This window comes from Capra hircus, chromosome 2, assembly GCF_001704415.2.
Source record: "Capra hircus breed San Clemente chromosome 2, ASM170441v1, whole genome shotgun sequence".
Taxonomy (NCBI): domain Eukaryota; kingdom Metazoa; phylum Chordata; class Mammalia; order Artiodactyla; family Bovidae; genus Capra; species Capra hircus.
Window position 1 is genome coordinate 13,916,607 of NC_030809.1, and position 19,564 is coordinate 13,936,170.

At 54.4% G+C, this 19,564-nt stretch overlaps 1 protein-coding gene across 9 annotated transcripts in view; it reads right to left on the reverse strand.

The window, feature by feature from the left end:
• The window catches only part of COL16A1 (collagen type XVI alpha 1 chain), a 55,967-nt gene that overhangs the window by 26,806 nt on the left and 9,597 nt on the right, over positions 1–19,564 (reverse strand). For 3 of the 9 annotated variants that reach the window (XM_018057468.1, XM_018057449.1, XM_018057501.1), the window contains 33 exons: positions 19,522–19,557; positions 18,466–18,492; positions 17,138–17,147; positions 16,772–16,813; positions 16,603–16,647; positions 16,472–16,507; positions 16,044–16,106; positions 15,432–15,476; positions 15,253–15,348; positions 15,044–15,082; positions 14,415–14,459; positions 14,252–14,287; positions 13,670–13,780; positions 13,231–13,266; positions 12,964–12,999; positions 12,778–12,888; positions 12,369–12,413; positions 10,483–10,518; positions 10,316–10,360; positions 9,885–10,016; positions 9,081–9,116; positions 8,774–8,881; positions 8,370–8,492; positions 8,210–8,263; positions 7,965–8,006; positions 7,337–7,372; positions 7,197–7,250; positions 6,946–7,014; positions 4,881–4,934; positions 4,763–4,789; positions 3,954–4,013; positions 3,728–3,775; positions 3,545–3,598 (listed from right to left, as the gene is read on the reverse strand). In XM_018057468.1, the coding sequence (XP_017912957.1) occupies positions 3,545–3,598; positions 3,728–3,775; positions 3,954–4,013; positions 4,763–4,789; positions 4,881–4,934; positions 6,946–7,014; positions 7,197–7,250; positions 7,337–7,372; positions 7,965–8,006; positions 8,210–8,263; positions 8,370–8,492; positions 8,774–8,881; positions 9,081–9,116; positions 9,885–10,016; positions 10,316–10,360; positions 10,483–10,518; positions 12,369–12,413; positions 12,778–12,888; positions 12,964–12,999; positions 13,231–13,266; positions 13,670–13,780; positions 14,252–14,287; positions 14,415–14,459; positions 15,044–15,082; positions 15,253–15,348; positions 15,432–15,476; positions 16,044–16,106; positions 16,472–16,507; positions 16,603–16,647; positions 16,772–16,813; positions 17,138–17,147; positions 18,466–18,492; positions 19,522–19,557 (1,837 nt within the window). Of the gene's footprint in view, positions 1–3,544; positions 3,599–3,727; positions 3,776–3,953; positions 4,014–4,762; positions 4,790–4,880; positions 4,935–6,945; positions 7,015–7,196; positions 7,251–7,336; positions 7,373–7,964; positions 8,007–8,209; positions 8,264–8,369; positions 8,493–8,773; positions 8,882–9,080; positions 9,117–9,884; positions 10,017–10,315; positions 10,361–10,482; positions 10,519–12,368; positions 12,414–12,777; positions 12,889–12,963; positions 13,000–13,230; positions 13,267–13,669; positions 13,781–14,251; positions 14,288–14,414; positions 14,460–15,043; positions 15,083–15,252; positions 15,349–15,431; positions 15,477–16,043; positions 16,107–16,471; positions 16,508–16,602; positions 16,648–16,771; positions 16,814–17,084; positions 17,148–18,465; positions 18,493–19,521; positions 19,558–19,564 lie in introns of all 9 variants that reach the window. The other 6 variants (XM_018057511.1, XM_018057459.1, XM_018057487.1 and 3 more) reach the window with 4 other exon arrangements.

Genomic DNA, 19,564 nt, shown 5'->3' on the forward strand with positions numbered 1-19,564 from the left:
CATTCAATATCATGGTAATCCAAGTCTGTGCCCCAACCAGTAACGCTGAAGAAGCTGAAGTTGAACGGTTCTATGAAGACCTACAAGACCTTTTAGAACTAACACCCAAAAAAGATGTCCTTTTCATTATAGGGGACTGCAATGCAAAAGTAGGAAGTCAAGAAATACCTGGAGTAACAGGCAAATTTGGCCTTGGAGTACAGAATGAAGCAGGGCAAAGGCTAATAGAGTTTTGCCAAGAGAACGCACTGGTCATAGCAAACACCCTCTTCCAACAACACAAGAGAAGATTCTACACATGGACTTCACCAGATGGTCAACACTGAAATCAGATTGATTATATTCTTTGCAGTCAAAGATGGAGAAGCTCTATACAGTCAGCAAAAACAAGACCAGGAGTGGACTGTGGCTCAGATCATGAACCCCTTATTGCCACATTCAGACTTAAATTGAAGAAAGTAGGGGAAACCACTAGACCATTCAGGTATGACCTAAATCAAATCACTTATGATTGTACAGTGGAAGTGAGAAATAGATTTAAGGGACTAGATCTGATGGACAGAGTGCCTGATGAACTATAGATAGAGGTTCGTGACATTGTACAGGAGACAGGGATCAAGACCGTCCCCAAGAAAAAGAAATGCAAAAAAGCAAAAGAGCTGTCTGAGGAAGCCTTACAAATAGCTGTGAAAAGAAGAGACGCAAAAAGCAAAGGAGAAAAGCATCTGAATGCAGAGTTCCAAAGAATAGCAAGGAGAGATAAGAAAGCCTTCTTCAGTGATCAATGCAAAGAAATAGAGGAAAACAACAGAATGGGAAAGACTAGAGATCTCTTCAAGAAAATTAGAGATACCAGGGGAACATGTCATGCAAAGATGGGCTCAATAAAGGACAGAAATGGTATGGACCTAACAGAAGCAGAAGATATTAAGAAAAGGTGGCAAGAATACACGGAAGAACTGTACAAAAAAGATCTTCAAGACCAAGATAATCACGATGGTGTGATCACTCACCTAGAGCCAGACATCCTGGAATGTGAAATCAAGTGGGCCTTAGAAAGCATCACTATGAACAAAGCTAGTGGAGGTGATGGAATTCCAGTTGAGCTGTTTCAAATCCTGAAAGGTGATGCTGTGAGGGTGCTGCACTCAATATGCCAGCAAATTTGGAAAACTCAGCAGTGGCCACAGGACTGGAAAAGGTCAGTTTTCATTCCAATCCCAAAGAAAGGCAATGCCAAAGCATGCTCAAACTACCACACAATTGCACGCATCTCACACACTAGCAAAGTATTGCTCAAAATTCTCCAAGCCAGGCTTCAGCAATATGTGAACCGTGAACTTCCAGATGTTCAAGCTGGTTTTAGAAAAGGCAGAGGAACCAGAGATCAAATTGCCAACATCCGCTGGATCATCAAAAAAGCAAGAGAGTTCCAGAAAAACATCTAATTCTGCTTTATTGACTATGCCAAAGCCTTTGACTGTGTGGATCACAATAAACTGTGGAAAATTCTGAAAGAGATGGGAATACCAGACCACCTGACCTGCCTCTTGAGAAACCTATATGCAGGTCAGGAAGCAACAGTTAGAACTGGACATGGAACAATGGACGGGTTCCAAATAGGAAAAGGAGTACGTCAAGGCTGTATATTGTCACTCTGCTTATTTAACTTATATGCAGAGTACATCAGGAGAAACGCTGGGCTGGAAGAAGCACGAGCTGGGATCGAGATTGCCAGAAGAAATATCAATAACCTCAGATATGCAGATGACACCACCCTTATGGTAGAAAGTGGAGGAACTAGAAACCCTCCTGATGAAAGTGAAAAGGGAGAGTGAAAAAGTTGGCTTAAACCTCAACATTTCAGAAAACTAAGATCATGGCATCCGGTCCCATCACTTCATGGGAAATAGATGGGGAAACCGTGGAAATAGTGTCAGACTTTATTTTTTGGGGCTCCAAAATCACTGCAGATGGTGATTGCAGCCATGAAATTAAAAGATGCTTACTCCTTGGAAGGAAAGTTATGACCAACCTAGATAGCATATTAAAAAGCAGAGACATTACTTTGCCAACAAAGGTCCGTCTAGTCAAGGCTATGGTTTTTCCAGCGGTCATGTATGGATGTGAGAGTTGGACTGTGAAGAAAGCTGAGCACCAAAGAATTGATGCTTTTGAACTGTGGTGTTGGAGAAGACTCTTGAGAGTCCCTTGGACTGCAAGGCGATCCAACCAGTCCATCCTAAAGGAGATCAGTCCTGGGTGTTCATTGGAAGGACTGATGCTGAGGCTGAAACTCCAATATTTTGGCCACCTCATGCAAAGAGTTGACTCATTGGAAAAGACCCTCATGCTGGAAGGGATTGGGGGCAGGAGGAGAAGGGGACAACAGAGGATGAGATGGCTGGATGGCATCACCGACTCGATGGACGTGAGTTTGAGTAAACTCCGGGAGATGGTGACGGACAGGGAGGCCTGGCGTGCTGCGATTCATGGGGTCGCAAAGAGTCGGACACGACTGAGCGACTGAACTGAACTGAACTTGTTTAACAATACTCACAAAGGCCCCATGAGGTAGGTTTGGTAATTATTTCCCCTTAACAGATGAAGGAACTGAGACACAGAGAGGGTAAGTAACATACCCAGCATCACAAAGCTAACACATAGCAGACGTGGGATTCAAAGTCAGGCTGCTTGGTTCCGGAACGCACACTCTAATCACAATGCCACGTGGCTCTCCCGATGCCGCCTGCTCCTCTTCCCCGCTCCGTGGCCTCCTTCCTGCTCCCCAGGCATGGCAGGCATGGCCCCACCCCCGGGCCTTTGCACCTACTGCTTTGTCTGTCATGAATATTCTCTTTTGCAGGCTCACTCTTCATTTTCTTTGCATCTTTTTATTTTTCTCTTTTTTTCCTTTAGGTCTTGATTCAGGCATTCCCTTCTTTCCAACACTTTTCTCAAATATCTGCCCTGGGCTCCTCCCATTTCCTATCTTCACTCCCTGTTTTAGCTTTCTCATCAGGGCGTATCACTTTCTAACATACTATATTTTATTTCTTTCTCTGGCTTATCATCTGTCTCTCCTACTACAATGCAAGCTCCCAGAGAGCAGAGATCTCTTTCTGTACACTGCTGTATTGCTGGCACCTAAAGCAGTGCCAGATGGAAAGTGCTAGATGCGCAGAAATATATGTTGCATGAATGAATGGTCAATGCTGCTCCAAAATGGTGAGCTCTGTACCAGTGTCAAGGATTGTTAGTCGACCTAGATTCTGGGTTCCCGCCAGCTGACCAAGGCCCAAGCTGGCACGGGTGTCAGTGCGATGCCTGGGCTACACTCAATGGGACATGCCTCAGAAAGGAGCTGGGAGTACACACAGCCTGCCCTCAGGGACCAGCGGGCCCTGGGTACCACTCTGGGAAGCAGGAGACAAGGAGCGAGAAATGACACATACAGGTGTTGGGGCCAGGGAGCGGCACACTTGGGGTCAAGCATACAGCATGCGCCCTGTCGCCCTGCCCTCCCTTCACTCTCCCTCTTTACCTGCAGCCCAGGCATTCCAGGAGGGCCTGGTGGTCCAGGAACACCCGGAGGACCCTGAGGGAGAGAAGAAATCATCAGACCCAGAAGAAAGTTCCGCCCCATCGCTGGGGCAGCGGTGTGAGGACGGGCAAGCCTTGGGGTGCTGGCGGACAAGAGGAGACGCAGAGGAGACAAGCGACACACCTGCGGGCCCGGCTGCCAGGAGCTGCCCATCCAAAGTCCCGGAGCACCCTGGGTGGGAGTGGGGGTCGCAAAAGAAGGGGAGAGGTTATAGGCAACGTCCACACCAAGCGCAGGGCTGCGTGGGGAGGCAGCTGGCCAGGGCACGGGGGCCCGTGCATCATGGGCACGGGGCAGAAAGCCAGGCCTCTCCCCCAGGTTCGGGGGGAAGGCTCTTGGCACCACTTACCGGCATGCCAGAGAAGATGGGGTCCCCTCGGGAGGGGCAGGAGCACTCCCCCGGCTCGCCCTGAAAAGAGAAGAGCCTTTGTCAGTGGCAGAGGGACAAGGATGGAGTACCCTCTGGAAACTGACAGCTGGGAGGCAGGGTGGGCTCCAGAGATGGAGAGGGCAGGGTTTAAATCCAGGATCTGCCTCTTATGACTATGCCCTTGAGTAATCTGTTCAACCTCTCTGAACCTCAGTCTCTTCATCTGTACAATGGGGATAATAATGCCCACTGCATAGACTGTCATGAGGATGGACTGGATGAATGTATACAGAGTTCCTGCCACATGCCAAGCACTCAGCAAACAACAGCTCTTCCCATTACTGCCTTTTCAGCTTCATCACCATCTGCGACTGCACAGGTTTTTGGGCTCATTCCCCTTGGCCCAGCCACCTTCCATGCCCTTCTCTCCTGGTCCCTCACATCCCTGTCCTCTCACTAGTTCTTCTGAACCCAGTTCCTTCCCCTGTCCTGTGACTCGGCACTCATCTGAAAATGCAGCTGCCCACTGTAGGGAGACCTGGAGCTCTCTGGGTCTCCTAGGAACCTGGTTGAGCCGTGGGCTGGCAACCAGGTGAGCTGGGAAATGTTTGGGGCCCCCTGCAACCTGGAACCAGGGAGCTGGTGGGCGGCAAGAAGACCAGGATGACTCCTCAGCACTCATCCTCCAGTCCAGGGTCACGACCAAGTGCAGAGAATCCCCCGAGTGGCAGGGTTCTAGGGGCTGCTAATTCCCCTGGAGGTACTGGTCACAGGTCCCTGGGACTTACCTTCTCTCCCTGTGATCCCTTCTCACCCTGCAGGGAAGAAACACAGGTGGGTGAGGAGATAGCGCTGCAGAATCAAGGCCAGCGGTGGCTTCCTGCTGCCCTGAGACACAGCACTCACCGGCATCCCTCTGGCTCCTGGAAGTCCAGTCTGTCCTTGGTGCCCATCAGGGCCCTGCAGGGAGAGAGCCCAGGGTCAGTGGGCAGGGCTGGACAACAGCCAGCCAGCTGGCCTGCTTGGAGGGGAGGGTGACGGGACAAACGGAAGCAGCGCCGGGCTCCCTGGAACCCACATCTCAGTGCCCATGTCCAGAGGAGGAGACTGAGGCCCACGAGACAAGGAGAGGAGGAAGGAGGAAGACTGGCATTTCTTGAGCACTTTCTGGGTGTCAGACACTGGGCCAAGTGCCTGTCAGAGGGCAGTGGACGGAACCCCCCTGCTCCCAGCCCTGTAGGATGGTATTGTTCCACTTCCAGGAGAGGAAGTGAAAGTCACTCAGTCGTGTCCAACTCTTTGCGACCCCATGGACTGTACAGTCCATGGAATTCTCCAGGCCAGAATACTGGAGTGGGTAGCCTTTCCCTTCTCCAGGGGATCTTTCCAACCCATGGGTCAAACCCAGGTTTCCCACATTGCAGGTGAATTCTTTACAAGCTGAGCCACAAGGGAAGCCCACAGGGGAGGAAACTAAGGCTTAATGAGATTTTCTAATAGGCCCAACAGGACGGCTGCACCCCGGTCTGTGCTCTATCCCAAGGTACCTGCTCTATCCTCTCTCTCTTCGGTGCTTGAGACACAGTCTCTCCATCATAAAAGTTCTCTCAGTTGACTTAAGGAGGAGATAGGGATTTCGGCTCTTATTAAAGGGAATTAAAGGCTCCGAGAGGCTGTCACGTGCTGAAGATCACTCAGCTAGGGACTGTGGAGCCTTGCGGCTGGGATTCAGCTTGAGGGAAGCTGGTCTGGAGAGACCAGCCAGGGCACATGCAGACAGCTGCCTCCTGCCGGACAGGCCACCTTCCCACATGGGACTCGGAGCTCCCTGAGGACCAGGGCCTCCTTCACCTTCACATATGCCTTTACCGGGGGCTGGGCGGGGGGTGCTCCTCGGCTCAGGCAGGGACCATGACGACCCAGACCGACAGTGGGGACTTGGGTAGGGCCGTAGCCCCCTCATGAGAATCAGTGATTCCCAAACTGGGTCTGGACTTTCTCTAGGGATCGATAAAGATAGAAAAGATATGGTTCACTGAGCTATTTTCAACGTTACCAAAAGCTTAAGAAAAATTATACATTTGCCCACGACCTGGCACAGCACCGGCTGGCTGCAGAGTAGCATTTCTTTGATTCAGGCTAGAATTATATCGTCTTGAAAAATTCTAGTGGGTTCATGTGGAGCTGAAGCTAGCTGTTATATAGGTCTTTGATGAATAAAAATGAGGAAATGAACTTATTATTACCTAATCTGTGCAATTTGTTCAATAGATACATCTTTCAGAATATGGGAATCATTGGTGGGACAGTAATCAAGGGAGGTCCTTGAGGGTAATGAGACGGAAAGTGTTGCTGGTCTAGATGGAGCTATGCTGGCCAGCATGGTAGCCAACAGCCACATGTGGCCACTTAAATTTAAAATAATTAAATTCAATGTAAAATTTCATTCTTCAGTCACACTAGCTATATTTTGAATACTCAAGAGTGACACGGGGCTGGTGGCTGTAGCTCAGGCGGGGCAGAGAGTTCTACTGGTCAGCTCTGTTTTAGATAATCCAGAATGACTCCAAGTTTTGAAGTGGGGTAGGGGGCTGAACATATGGGCTTTGAGTCGGACAGAACTGGGTTCAAATCCTGGCTCTGTCTCCTCACTCTCAGGCTTTCATTGTCCTCATCTGTGAAATGGGAATAATCATAGCTGTTCACTTACAGGGCTGTTGTGAGGATTAAGTTAATCTGTTTTAGCATGGGCCTCAGCGTGGTCACTGCTCAAAAACTGGTGGTGGTCAATACTGTCATTCTTCAGGGACTCCCGCCAAACAGTGTGGTCTTCCTACTCCCACCCTGGGCTGAGCTGAGGCCTCTCGCCTCCCATCCCCCACAGGCAAGGTCAGCCCCATGCCCTCTTCCTGGCAGCAAGGCCCTTAGTCTCAGCAACATCCCCAGTGTGGAATACAGAAGGGGCCCTTACCGGAGGCCCAGAGACACTGGCACCAGGAGGTCCCATAGGCCCAGTGGCTCCTTTCACTCCTGGAGATCCCTGTGGAAGAGAGGGTACCAAGTTTGCAGGGCCCAAGTCTGAAGCTCGCGACAATCCAGCAGGTGAGACCAGGCCTTGGGCAGCCGTCTGATAAGTATCCCTCAGTTCCCACATCCCCTGTGCCCACAGCCAGGACATTCTGAAGCGTTACTAGTCAAGAGCCCAAGGACTCAGAGGCTCACCTTGGCACCCTTCTCTCCAGCAGGACCAGGTGGTCCCCGAGGGCCCAGAAGCCCCTGCAGATGGAAGCACACTTAGTTATCTCTATCCCTGGGTGGCCCCTTCCCCTGCCAGGCTCCTCCAAGGCCCGAGGCAGACGTACCTGAATGCCAGGCAAACCCTGGGCTCCAGGATCCCCCTGAAAGTCAGAAAAAGGCAGCCTGGGTCACAGCTGCCCAAGCCAACCTGCCCCACTGGCAGACCTGCTCTAGGGTGGGGTATCTGCCAGCCCAAACTCAGGAGGGCTCCACAAGGAGACTTGGAGGGTCAAAGAGGGGCAGGGGGTCCAAACCAAAGTCCCAGAGAGAAGTGACAGCAGGCCAGGGATGTGCCCTGGAGCCTCTGGGGGCGGGGAGGAGGCTGAGGTTTGGAGGGGCAGATGGGAGTAAGCAGTTGGCTAAGTAAGTGTTCATTGGAAGGACTGATGCTAAAGCTGAAACTCCAATACTTTGGCCACCTGATGCAAAGAACTGACTCATTTGAAAAGACCCTGATGCTGGGAAAGATTGAAGGCAGGAGGAGAAGGAGACGACAGAGGATGAGATGGTTGGATGGCATCATTGACTTAATGGGACATGAGTCTAAGTAGGCTCCGGGAGTTGGTGATGGACAGGGAAGCCTGGTGTGCTGCAGTCCATGGGGTCGCAAAGAGTGGGACAATACTGAGCGTCTGAACTGAACTGAGAGTAGGTGTTGGGAGGCAAGCAGGCAAAGGAACGCTAGAGGCTCACCTGGGGCCCCTGGACTCCCACTCCTGGAGGGCCGGGCTCTCCCTAAATAGGCAGAAGGACAAGCTTGAGCTTGAGATTCCATCTTCATCCTTCACCCCTGCCCCAGCCCCTCCTCCTGAACCTCCTCCCCCTCCCCCTCCCCCTGCTCAGTGGCTGATCTCCCTTCCCCACTCCAGGCCCACTTGCCCCCAGTTTCTCCCCACCCCGACAGGGCTGCAGCCCAGGCCCCCCACACTCACACACACCTGTATGCCCTTCAGTCCTGGGGGTCCTTGAACTCCTGGTAGACCAGGCTGGCCCTAAAAGACACAGGTGAGCCAGGGCTCCCACCAGGACAAGGGGGCAGGAGGGAGAGAAAGAAAGCCCAGGGAGGGAAGGACGAGAAGGCAGGTAGCCAGAACTCACCGGTTTACCAGGCCGGCCCACGCCTTCTGGCCCAGGATCTCCTTTCGGGCCTGGCTTTCCAGGCAGCCCTGCTCTGTCTGTCAGCGCCCCCTGCAGGCCGGGGCAGGCGGTGCAGCCATCACCCTGGTCAGAGATGGGCACAGCCAGGAACCCGTGAGCCAGGCCCGGCCGCCAAGAGAGGAGGCATTGGAAACGGGGGTCCTTGTGCCCTTCGGGGAGCTCCGCCCCTCTGCCCACCCCTCCTCAGCCCGGAATATCAATATTGGAGAAGAGCCAGGGCGCCTCCACCCGGTGCCGGCAGCATCTCATGAGGGTCATGGCCTGACCCCAAAGTCCTTCCCCTCATTAGCTCTCTGCCTGATCTCCTTCTGCTCGTGGGGCAACCTGCCCCCTGCCTGACTGACCTTTTCTCCTTTTGGCCCCACCGGGCCCCGAACCCCTGGCTCTCCCGACAGTCCTGGCCGCCCCGTGGTGCCTGGCGTTCCAGGGTCTCCAGGATTCCCAGCATCACCCTGTAAGGAGTAATATTCAAGGAGGGCAGGGATGACCCAGCTCAGGGCATGGTGGCCTCTTGGGACCTACGGGCACTCAGAGCCCTTCACTGGGGTTGGGGGCTGGGCAGGGAGTGGAGAGCGGGATTCAGGAATAGGAGGTGGGGACGGCATCTGAGAGAAGGCGGTGCCCACCTGTGCCCACCGAATTTTCTCTCACCTTTTGCCCCTTCAGTCCACGCTCTCCGGCCTTGCCCTGAGAAGAAACCATTTCCAGCGTCCGTTCCCTCATACTAGACACCCTTACGTGTCCGGCAGTGTGTTAGATCCGAGGAAAAGACAACACAGAGACAAAACAAAACCTCTGCTCTCCTTCTAGTGAATTTGTGTAGATTAAGAGCCTTGTGTCAGACTTCCTGCCTGGGTGACACTGGCAAGCTACTTAACCTCTCTGTGCCTCAGTTTCTTTATCTATCAAATGGGGATGATAAAAAGGGCACAGCCTTCTATCCCACAGAGCCCTTGTGAGATTAGACAAGTTGATATATATGAGGCTGCAAATGGCCCATGATATGCACTGTGGTAGCGTTCCCTGCTATGAGTGAAGCGGTAACAGTAACAATCGCCCAGTGGTAACCGTCATTCTTTTCTTCTGTGATTATCATTCTTGAATGCCTACTGTGTGCCACCAATGCTTCACACACATTGTTCCTAGACTTCACAGCAACACTGTTTGTAGGAAACAGAGACACAGAGAAGGGAGGTAACTGGCTCAAATCAAAGGGCTCGTAAAAGGCAGAGGCGGGCTTTGCACCCAGGTCTGTCTGGTGCCAGGTTGGTGGTCTTTCTGCACACTCAGCCATGCTGTGTCCCAGGACGAAGGGCAGAGGTCCGTCAGGCCAGCTCCCTCTGGGGACAGAGGCACTGGCCCCTCCACGCTCCCACCTACCCCTCCACTGCACCAGGAGCCTAGAGACCCAGGCAGCCCTGCCTGTATCCCACCTCCACAGGCCCCAGAACTCACCTGTTTTCCTGGCAGACCGAAACCTGGAGGCCCGGGCTCCCCCTTCTCTCCGCGGGGCCCCGGCAAGGCTACCACGTGGCTGTCTTCATCCTGATGCTCGGTCAGGGTTCTGCATGGCTCACAAGGCTCCCCCTGCCGAGCAAGGACACAGGATTGGGGGACCCCAGCCCAGGCTTGGAATCTGGGGCTGGGAATGTAGCCGGGCCTGACCTAGTACCTGGACTGGACAGGGGGACAGGTCTCTCAGGAGACATTGTGGAAAACCAGATTAAAAAAGGAGGTGGGGCCAAGCCTCAGGAGTTCTGAACATCATGGTAAGGGATCCGATGTTACCCTCAGGCAGTGGGCAGCCTGGGAGGGTTTGAAGTAGGACAGGAGGAGTGTGTTTGGGATGCTGGCCCTGACTGCATGGGGAAGGTCTTCGGACTCACCTTCTCCCCTTTGATGCCTGTGGGTCCCGCAGGCCCTGGTGGCCCCTGTGTGATAAGAAGCCATGTGTGATGCCCGGCATCTGCCTGGGCCATGCTGGGGCCTAACGTCTGTCCACCTCCCACCTCGTCCTGCTCCCTCGAGCTGTTGTCATCCAAAGCTCACTTACCGGACTGCCAGCTGGCCCTACCTCCCCGAAATTACCCTGAGAGCAAAGCAGAGAACACAGCGTCAAAATGGGGAGGCACACAAGTGTTAGGTCATTCCAAAACCCCAAGCCACAAGAGAGGCCCCCGGGGACCCCTAACCATCCCCACTCCCATTTCCTGGCTAGGAAACTGAGACCCAGAAAGCAAAGGGATTTCCGCCAAGGTCCCCAGGGGAGACTGTGGCCAGCCTGTTTCTGTCCTCAGGCGCAGGCTGCAGAATACCAGACCCACCCTCAGCTCTGGCCCAGCACACAAAGATCAGGAATTCGTTTATCCAACAGTCACTCGCTGGACACCTGGACGTGTTGTGCATTGGGCAAGGTGCCGGTCAGTAGCAGTGAACAGCACAGACAAAAACGTCTGTGAAGCTTACACCTTTGTGGGGGACACCAATAATGTTTAAGTAATTGTAACTGGATGGCCAGGAGTGCTCTGAAGGAAGTAAGCAGGGTGGTGAGACAAAGTAGGCAGGGCAGGCCGTTTTAGACAGGATGGTCAGAGAACTGTTTATTATTATATTCTAACAATTGTTGTCAGAAAGAGGAGACTAAGGCCCAGTCAATGAAAGAGCAGGGGGAGCAAGAGGGGGAAAACGTTCCAGACAGTGGGAGCCACAAGGACAAAATCTAAGAGGTGGGAACATTCTTGACATATTCCAGAAAGGAAGGAGGCGGCACAGCTAAAGCACAGGAAATGGGGAGAGAAGAACCAGATGGAGCTGCAAAGGTGGGCAGGGCTGGGCGTCTGGGGTCTTGCTAGGCACAACCAGCCTCTGAGACAATGTCCAGTCCCAGAAGGATTTTCAGCAGGGAAACAGTGTAACTTGAGCGTGTGTTTGTTTTAACAAAGCCACAATAGCTACTGGGTGAACACGCTGAAGAGCTGCAGTGGCTGCAGGCAGGCGAGCTACAGGGCTGCCACCTCCATCCAAGTAAGAGGCTGGTGGGACCAAGACGATGTGCAGCCGTGGAGGTGAGCCAAGCAGGGGGAGAGGGAGGATTGGGAGAGACCTGTCAGATGGAGGAGATGAGGTGGAGACAGGTTTGGGGTTTGAGGAGGCTTGAAGAATTGGGTATATGCCATTTATGGCCATCAGGAGGGCTGGAAGAAGAAACAGGTGAGGAGGAGGGTGCAAAGCTCCATTTGAGAAATCTGACAAATGATCTGCCTGGTAGAGCGGAGTCTGAACATATATTCCAGGATTTCTCACACTTAAACCCCCGTGCACCCAGCAAACCCCTCACTGGAGTAGCTGCTTTACCAGTTCAATGGTGTCATTTGTCTCCAACAAACCACAAATACATACATTCACAGGGCGCTGAAACTGAGCGACCCAGCCGAGTAGCAAGACTATAGACGCTGGAGCCAGGTTCCCTGTGCTCAAATCCCAGGTCTGCACCCGAACACCCATGCGACTTTGGGCAAATTTACTTGGTCTTTTTGGACCTCTGTTTCCTCATCCACAAAATGGAAATAATGGAGTACCTACTCCATGAGGTTTTGGGAGGAGGAAACAAGTCAATACATCTATAGGCCTTTGGAATGCTACTTGGCACAAAGTAAGTGGTAAGGAAGGGCTGTTATTGTTATTTTATGAAGGTACTCCATTGTTTTGGATCATCAATAAATTAAAAATACAATACTAAAAGAACTCTCTTGGAGAGCATGTGGGCTCTCAGAAATAAATTCTTTGACTCCAGTCTGCAAAACATTGATGAATTTATTTCTCTGTGGATTTACAGTTTGGTCTCTTGTCCATGTTGTCCCTATGCCCCACCCAGGGGCCCCCTCCCCTGCCTCCTTGTCAAGAAGATCCCAGTTTTCCTGATATCTAACCAGATCTCACCTTCTCTCCTTTCAGCCCTGTTGGCCCTGGGGCCCCAGCTTTCCCCTGAAAAAAACAATCAAGTCACAGTCACTGCATTCTGCACTGACTCCCAATCCCTCCAAGATTCCAGGAGTCCCAGTGTCCACCCAGAAAGAGAAAGGCCAGCCCAGAACTACAAATCCCACAACCCCACAGTGTTTGGACAACTACAGCTGTTACACAGATTGGCACTCAGAGGTTCTAAGAGGGAGTCCTGGGGAGATGCAGGGGTGAAGGGAGACACTGGGCTACAGGCCTGGGGCCCCTACCTCAGGGCCTCCCTCCTGGCCTCTGCCTTGCTTGGGACACTAGGCCTAAGGAGCGAGGGAGGCTCCCAGTGTGGCAAAGATGGGCTGCCTTGGCCTGGCTGGGGGAAGCAGTGACTTACCGGAAGCCCTGGCAAACCGAGGCCAGGAGGGCCCATGTCTCCTTTGGCCCCTGCAGAAGGCTGGAGATGCTGGGCCGCTACGGCAAAGCTGCAGGACGAGCAGGACTCCCCCTGGGGAAGGAAGAGAAGGGATCAGAAAGGCTCGCAGTGATCAGAGGGGGGCAGCCAGAGGACGGGGTCCCTCACCTTCTCTCCTTTGAGGCCTTGGATGCCAGGGTCTCCCTGCAGGGAGAAGAGGTTTATGGGCTGAGAGATTGGGTATGTTGAGGCACCCCAAATTTCCCAGCCATCTATGAGGACAGCCATGTCACATACCACAAACCCTTCAAACAGCCAGGAGTCCCAGGGGGTTCAAGGTCAGCATCCCAGAGTTGGGGCTCATCAACCCAGGTGACAGACAGAGAGGAAGGAAGGCCAGGCTAACCTACCCCACTGGAAGCTGCCTGTACATACCCGATCACCTTTTTGTCCCACAGCTCCCAGACCCTCCTGAAAAAAAGCATCTGTGAGGGAGTGGAGCACACAGTCCAAGCCAGGACCCTAACCACACCTGCCCACTCATTTCTTCCACCCTCAACCAGCATCCAATCCCAGGAGGAGGGCACAGCCTCACTCACTATGAGGGTTGGCTCCACCCCAGCATGCCCAAAAGGCATCTTAAGCCTTGGCTTAAAGAACCCTCTTTGGTTGCTAAGGAGACCTGGGGCAGCCTTCTAGCCCAGCCCTAAACTCTATGGTTCAGTCCCTACCCCCATGCAACTAAGATCCTAGACTCTCTGCTCACGAGGTCTCTATGGCCATGGGAAGTTTCCAGCCCCTCTGCCCAACTCCTCTCCATGATTATGCCCCCAGGCTTTTTGATGGAGTCCTGTAGACCACCCTAGGCACTCACCCTGGCTGGTGCAGGATCACCTGGTTCTCCCTTGGGTCCTGGCTTTCCAGGGAGCCCCACAAAGTTCTGGAACCCTTCAGGCAGTGTTGGGCACACTTCACAGGGGTCACCCTAGCAGAAGGGAAAGACCATGAGCGGACAGGGTGGGGCTGAAACCCTGGGGAAGACAAGGGGTGAGCCAGGGCAAAGTGGGCAGCAGGAACACTAGGGGGGCAGAGGGTGCTTTCTGTTCACCTGACTCATTCACTCAGAGCACAATTCCTGGACATCAAAAACTACCTCCTCACAACAAGCCATAAGAAATCATTGTGTCCCATTTAGGGGTGTGGAAACTTGGCCAAAAAAGAGAAGCTAACTGACTTGTCACATTCATGTATGTGGCAAAGGTGGGATTTGAACTTGGCTATGTAACTCCAAAGCCAGGCCCTTTATTTAGTAGTCAAAGGCATGCTATTGGAACAAAGGAGGGGTGGGGGTCCCCCAAGGAAGGTCTCAGGTTCAGCACCCTTGATGCTCACTGTCACCTTCAGAGATAGGCTTGACCTCCCACCTGACCCCAGTGCAACCAGGCCTGGGACTCACCTTCTCTCCCTTCAGCCCGGGCACCCCTGGTTTGCCCTGTTGGAGAAGCAGCAGGTGTTAGCCATGGCCGAGAGGGCTGGAGGACAGAACCCCCTCCCTCTGGGGGCCTTGGTAGAGGAGGTCTGGGCATGGTGGGCAGCTGTGCTCCCACTGGGCCACTCACAGGTTTCCCGCCAGGACCTTCCTTTCCAGGCACCCCGGAGCTGCCCTGCGGTCAGAAGAAGGGTTAAGGAGAAGGGTGCTGGCTGTGGCCTCAGCCCATCCACCCCGTCACCCTCCAGTCCCCTCTGGATGGCAGGACAATCTTGCCAAATCTCTTGTCTCCTCTTGGTCAGTTTTGTCAACAAACACTCCCTTCCTGTTGCCTGTCCTTCTCTGTGTCTAACCCGAGTCCTTCTGCTTGCACAGGAAGGGGGATCACGAGGCCTCTGTGTGTCCCTGCCCCAGGGCAGCAGGTTGGGAGGTGACCTGGGTGAGCCCAGAGGAACCGCAGCAGACAGACATTTCCAGGGCTTCTGCTCTTGAGGCACAAGGCCCTCACATGAGCTTGGGTCCTCCAGTTGGACCACTGTGGTCATTAACCAGACTTAGGCCTGTGAACCAAGGCCAAGGCCTTCACATCAGCAAGCACTGGCAGGGGACACTGCCCACTGAGGGGCCCAGCCCCCAGCCCCTTCCCCAACCTGCCTGCTGCCTGCCTCCTGCTGCCCCGGCCACCCCGGCCCCATTTTCCTCTCTCCTTTCACCAAGCAGGGGGTTCCCACATGGGCCCCCACTCTTGTCTGTGCTTACCTTGTCTCCTTTGGGGCCTGGAGGGCCACCTGGGTCCCCCTGAGGGCAGAAACAGGGTGGGTCAGCCAGGGGCCTCCCATTACAGTGAGGTCCACACTGGCCCTTTCCCCCAGCCTGGCTCCCTGGGACCCAGCCCCACCTCCCCACCCCGGCCGGGAGGGAGAAGGGTCTCTGAGGGGAAAACGGCAGGAGGAGCAAGGGGTACTCACCGGGGTCCCCGGAAGTCCTATGCCAGGGGGCCCAGGGAGGCCTGGGGGCCCAGGCTCTCCTGCCAGCCCCTCAGGCCCAACAAAGCCAGGGTCTCCCTAGCACAGACAAGGTGGGTGTGAGCGAACCACTGCCTCTGCGCCCCCCACCAGCTCCTCCCCGTCAGAGGGCCGCAGCTCACCTTCTGCCCTTTGGGCCCTATGACACAGATCTCTCCTGGCCGGCCCTGTGGGCGGGGCGGGGGGGAGGCTGTGAGAATGGCTGAGGCCTGGCGCCTCCCAGGACAGCAGCCCCACTGGGATGTGGAAATGCCCACCCTCACTGCCCTGTCCCAAAGCCAGACTCCAGCCAGTGCCCAAGGCCATGAGATGTCAGCTCAGGGCCTAGAGGTCACGGGCTCCTGGACTGGGAGTCATGTTGCGCTGAGTCGCTTCAGGTGTGTCTGACTTTGCGACCCATGGACTGCAGCCCACCATGAGATTCTCCAGGTGAGAATACTGCAGTGGGTTGCCACGCCCTCCTCCAGGGAATCTTCCCCACCCAGGGATCGAACCCGCGTCTCTTGCATCTCTTGCATTGACAGGCGGGTTCTTTACCCTTGGCGCCATCTGGGAAGCTGGGAGTCAGTCAGGCCCTTTTCTGCCCCCTCCTGGGGCACAGCCCTCCCCTCCCTGTGTCTCCATTCTGTCTGAACAAGGGCCGTGGGTTGGATTCCAAAGGTTACAGTTCGGCACTTCAAGACCACGTGCTGAGGGACGAGGGGGTTGTGGGGGTAAGGGTCCCAGCACCGTACATCTCGGCCTGGCTTTCCCGGCGAGCCCTTCACGCCTCCGTCTCCCTTCTCGCCTTTCTGGCCCTGAAGGAGGAAGAGGCAGAGTGACAGGGGCTGAGAGAAGGGGCTGGAAGAACCAGGACAGCTTCATCTGCTCCCGAGAGCCAGTCTCAGCCTCCCCAGAGATTAAATGGCTTCACAGGAGGGTAGACAACAGAAAGAACTGCCCAACTAGCCAGGCCACTCACTCAGGGAGTCTGTGGCTTTTTTCCTCCCGGTTTTGGTGGGAATGTGGACAAGGCAGGATGACTGGGGGTGTTGGGGGGGTGCCAGCCACTCTGGGCCCAATGACGTCATCCTCTAGGATGACTGTGGACACCTCCCTCTTCCTGTCTGTAGGGTTCGCAGACCTCCCCGGTACCCATCCCCTCAGAATCCAGGCCCATTACCTTCTGGCCTGTGGAGCCGGGGAGTCCTGAGGGTCCCTGAGATGAGAAGGGGACACACAAGAGAGGTGAGGAAAGGATGGGGAGACTGGCACGACCCCACTGCCCTGCCCTGGCCCTGGTCGCATACTCACCAAGGCTCCCAACTCCCCCTTCTCTCCCTTCGGGCCTTCTGCACACTGAGCAGGGAGATAAGGTGTTGAGAGGGGCCCAGGGTCACCCCCAGGGCTCGGAGGGCACAGCCCCCTTCCCCAGGAGTCACCACATATTGGCCCTAAAGCAGGCCTCTCCTCCAGGTCTTACCTGAAGCGGGGCATCCGGGGAGAGTCTAACACAGTCACTGCCCTAGAAGTGGGGAGCAAGGAATCAGCTTCCTAGGGGAGCTGCCCTAGACCTATTTTGAGAAGGAAGGGCCCAGGAATCCCATCATCCCAGGTGCCCCTAGAAAATAGAGGTTTCTACACACTAACCCCTTGAAAGATCCTGGCCCTCCTCCTCTATTAAGACCAGGCTGCAGATTTCCAGCTAAGATGATGGGATGATGATGGCTCACATTCCAGACCAACCCCAGGGCACACTGGGAAGATCCTGCTGTGGGCATGGATGGAGCACTTACCCGGGCTCCCTTCTCTCCCTTGGGTCCTGATGGACCAGGCAGGCCCCGCTCACCTTTCCCTCCCTGTGGATGAGACCAAGACAAGGGCTGGGACCAGAGAAGCACATGAGAGCCTTGAAGAAGCTCTCCTCAGTCTGATCTTTTCCATGCATCCACCACACATGGGTGTGTAAATGAGCACAGCCCTACCCCAACCCCCACCACCACGCACACAGCATATGGATCCCATACGCATCCATCCGCCTGTCCCTCCCACCCCAAAAGGCTATATTTGGTAGATCTATAGTCTCACGCAGAAAGCATCTCTTCCCCACACCCCTTTCCAAGCATGCTAGCTCACACCCAGGGGCTTAGGGACACACGTGCTTGGACACACACATGTGGAATGGCAGACACCCATAACGATGAGTCTCAGGCTGCCCAAGTTCAAATCCTACCTCCACACCTTATTAGTACATGACTTAGGGCAAGTCATGCGACTTGTTTGAACCTCAGTTTCTTCATCAAGAAAATGGGATTCATGTCCGCACTTACCTCAAGGGGCTAAGGGGCTATAATGCAGAAGAAATGTAACCCTGCAGGTAAACTGCTCAGTGCCACTTAGCACACACACGGAGGTGGCCCCAAGAATAACATTATTTATTCATGGGCACACCCAAGAGTGCAATCTCACATTTGCACATGCTGCCTAGCCCATCACACAGTTCTATGGTCTTGTCAGGCCCACAGGTATACAGGTTCACCCCCTGCACATGCAAACATGTGTTCAGAAATGCACAGTCACACACACACAAAATCACACCAGTCACACATGTGGGCATAGCTGGCCCTGAAATAAAATGACAGTACCTGTGCCTGAGGCAGTTTAAGAAGGTCATACTGCCAATGGTAGCCCAGGGCCTGACGCAAAATAGACCCTTAGATGCGCGCAGTTCTTTACAGCTTTAGATTCATACACCCCCTACTCTCTCTAACAAACACACACACATGCAAATATACATCTAATCAGCCCCACCCTTATGCAGACTTCGGTGCATGCATGCACGCTAAATCACTTCAGTCATGTCCAACTCTGTGAGACCTAGAGGTAGGGAGCTGTAGCCTGTAGGACTGTAGCCCGCCAGGCTCCTCTGCCCATGGGATTCTCCAGGCAAGAACGCTGGAGTGGGTCGCCATGCCTCCCTCCAGGGGATCTGCCCGACATGTATCTCTTCCATCTCCTGCGCTGGCAGGTGGGTCCTTTACCACTAGCGCCACCTGGGAAGCCCAGGTAGGCTTGGGTAGCCCTGATATAAACACACAACCAGGAGGCCACATGCCATGAGATGGGCTAGCACCACTGAAGAGGGCAGGGGTGTCCTGTTCTCCATCTGGGACTTACCCGGGGGCCAGAGGGACCAGTTGTGACCTGAAAGGACAGAGGAGAGAGGACATAATCATCTTAGGGAGGAGGGGGAAACCAGGGGCCCAGAGAGGGCAAGCAGTTTAGTCAGGGTCACACAGGAGTGGCTGAACCAACATCCTGTATCCCAGCCCCTGCTCTGCCTCCCAGGCCAACCAGCATGCTGATTTTATATACTAAAGCTGTCAAACTTAGAGGGGTTTGACCTATCTTCTCTAACCTGCCCGGCTTTGGCTAGCTCCACCCCCTAGTTGCTAGGATAACATGGCTGCTCAGTTGCCATGGTAACCCCTGCATATCTGGGGATGATCAGCCTTACTGGATTTGGTGGGGGACAGGATGAAAAAAGGGGCGGGCAGCAGAGGGGTACTTCCTGACATCCCCAAAGGCCAGGGGCTTAGAGCTGAGGGGAGAGAGGGTTGTGTCCTTTGTGGATCAATGCAGAATGTCAACTCAGAATGTCAGGCTGTGGGAAAGTGGTGACTCATACTGCCCACGGAAGAGGCACAGTTGGGTACCAGCTGGGCTCACAAGTGAGCCCCTTTCCCTTGTTCTTTTGGCCCCCCAGAGGGAGAATGGGCCAGGACCACCTGGAGAGGGATTAGAGGGGAGGCCCCGAGTCAACATGTGGCTTAGGGGGCCATGCTGGGCTGTGTCACCCTGAGCCAGCCCTTCCCCTTCTCTGTCTCTAGAATGACATGGGAAGCCTTCCAAGCAAAGCAGGCGTGAGTCCCTGTGGGGAGTGCTGGGATCAGTACTGAGGCCCTGACCCTGCAGGCTGCCACCCCATCCCCCTTCCACCCTGGAGCCTAGTGCGTTGCCGGGATCGCAGGGCATGAGGCTTCCGTCCATGAGGCCCTGGCCTGGTGGGGCTGGGGGTGAGGGTCAGGCCCAGCCCTGGGGGATGGGTGGGCAGAGAGTGTGAAAGTGCACAAAGACCCCCTTGTCCTGAACCAAGACGCTGCCAAGCCAACCTCTAGGCAGTGCCCACTCCCAGCCTCTTCCCACCCCACCCAGCACACTCTCTCCACTCACGTTGCTCTCCCGGGCACCATGGACACAGGGTGGGCACTGAAAG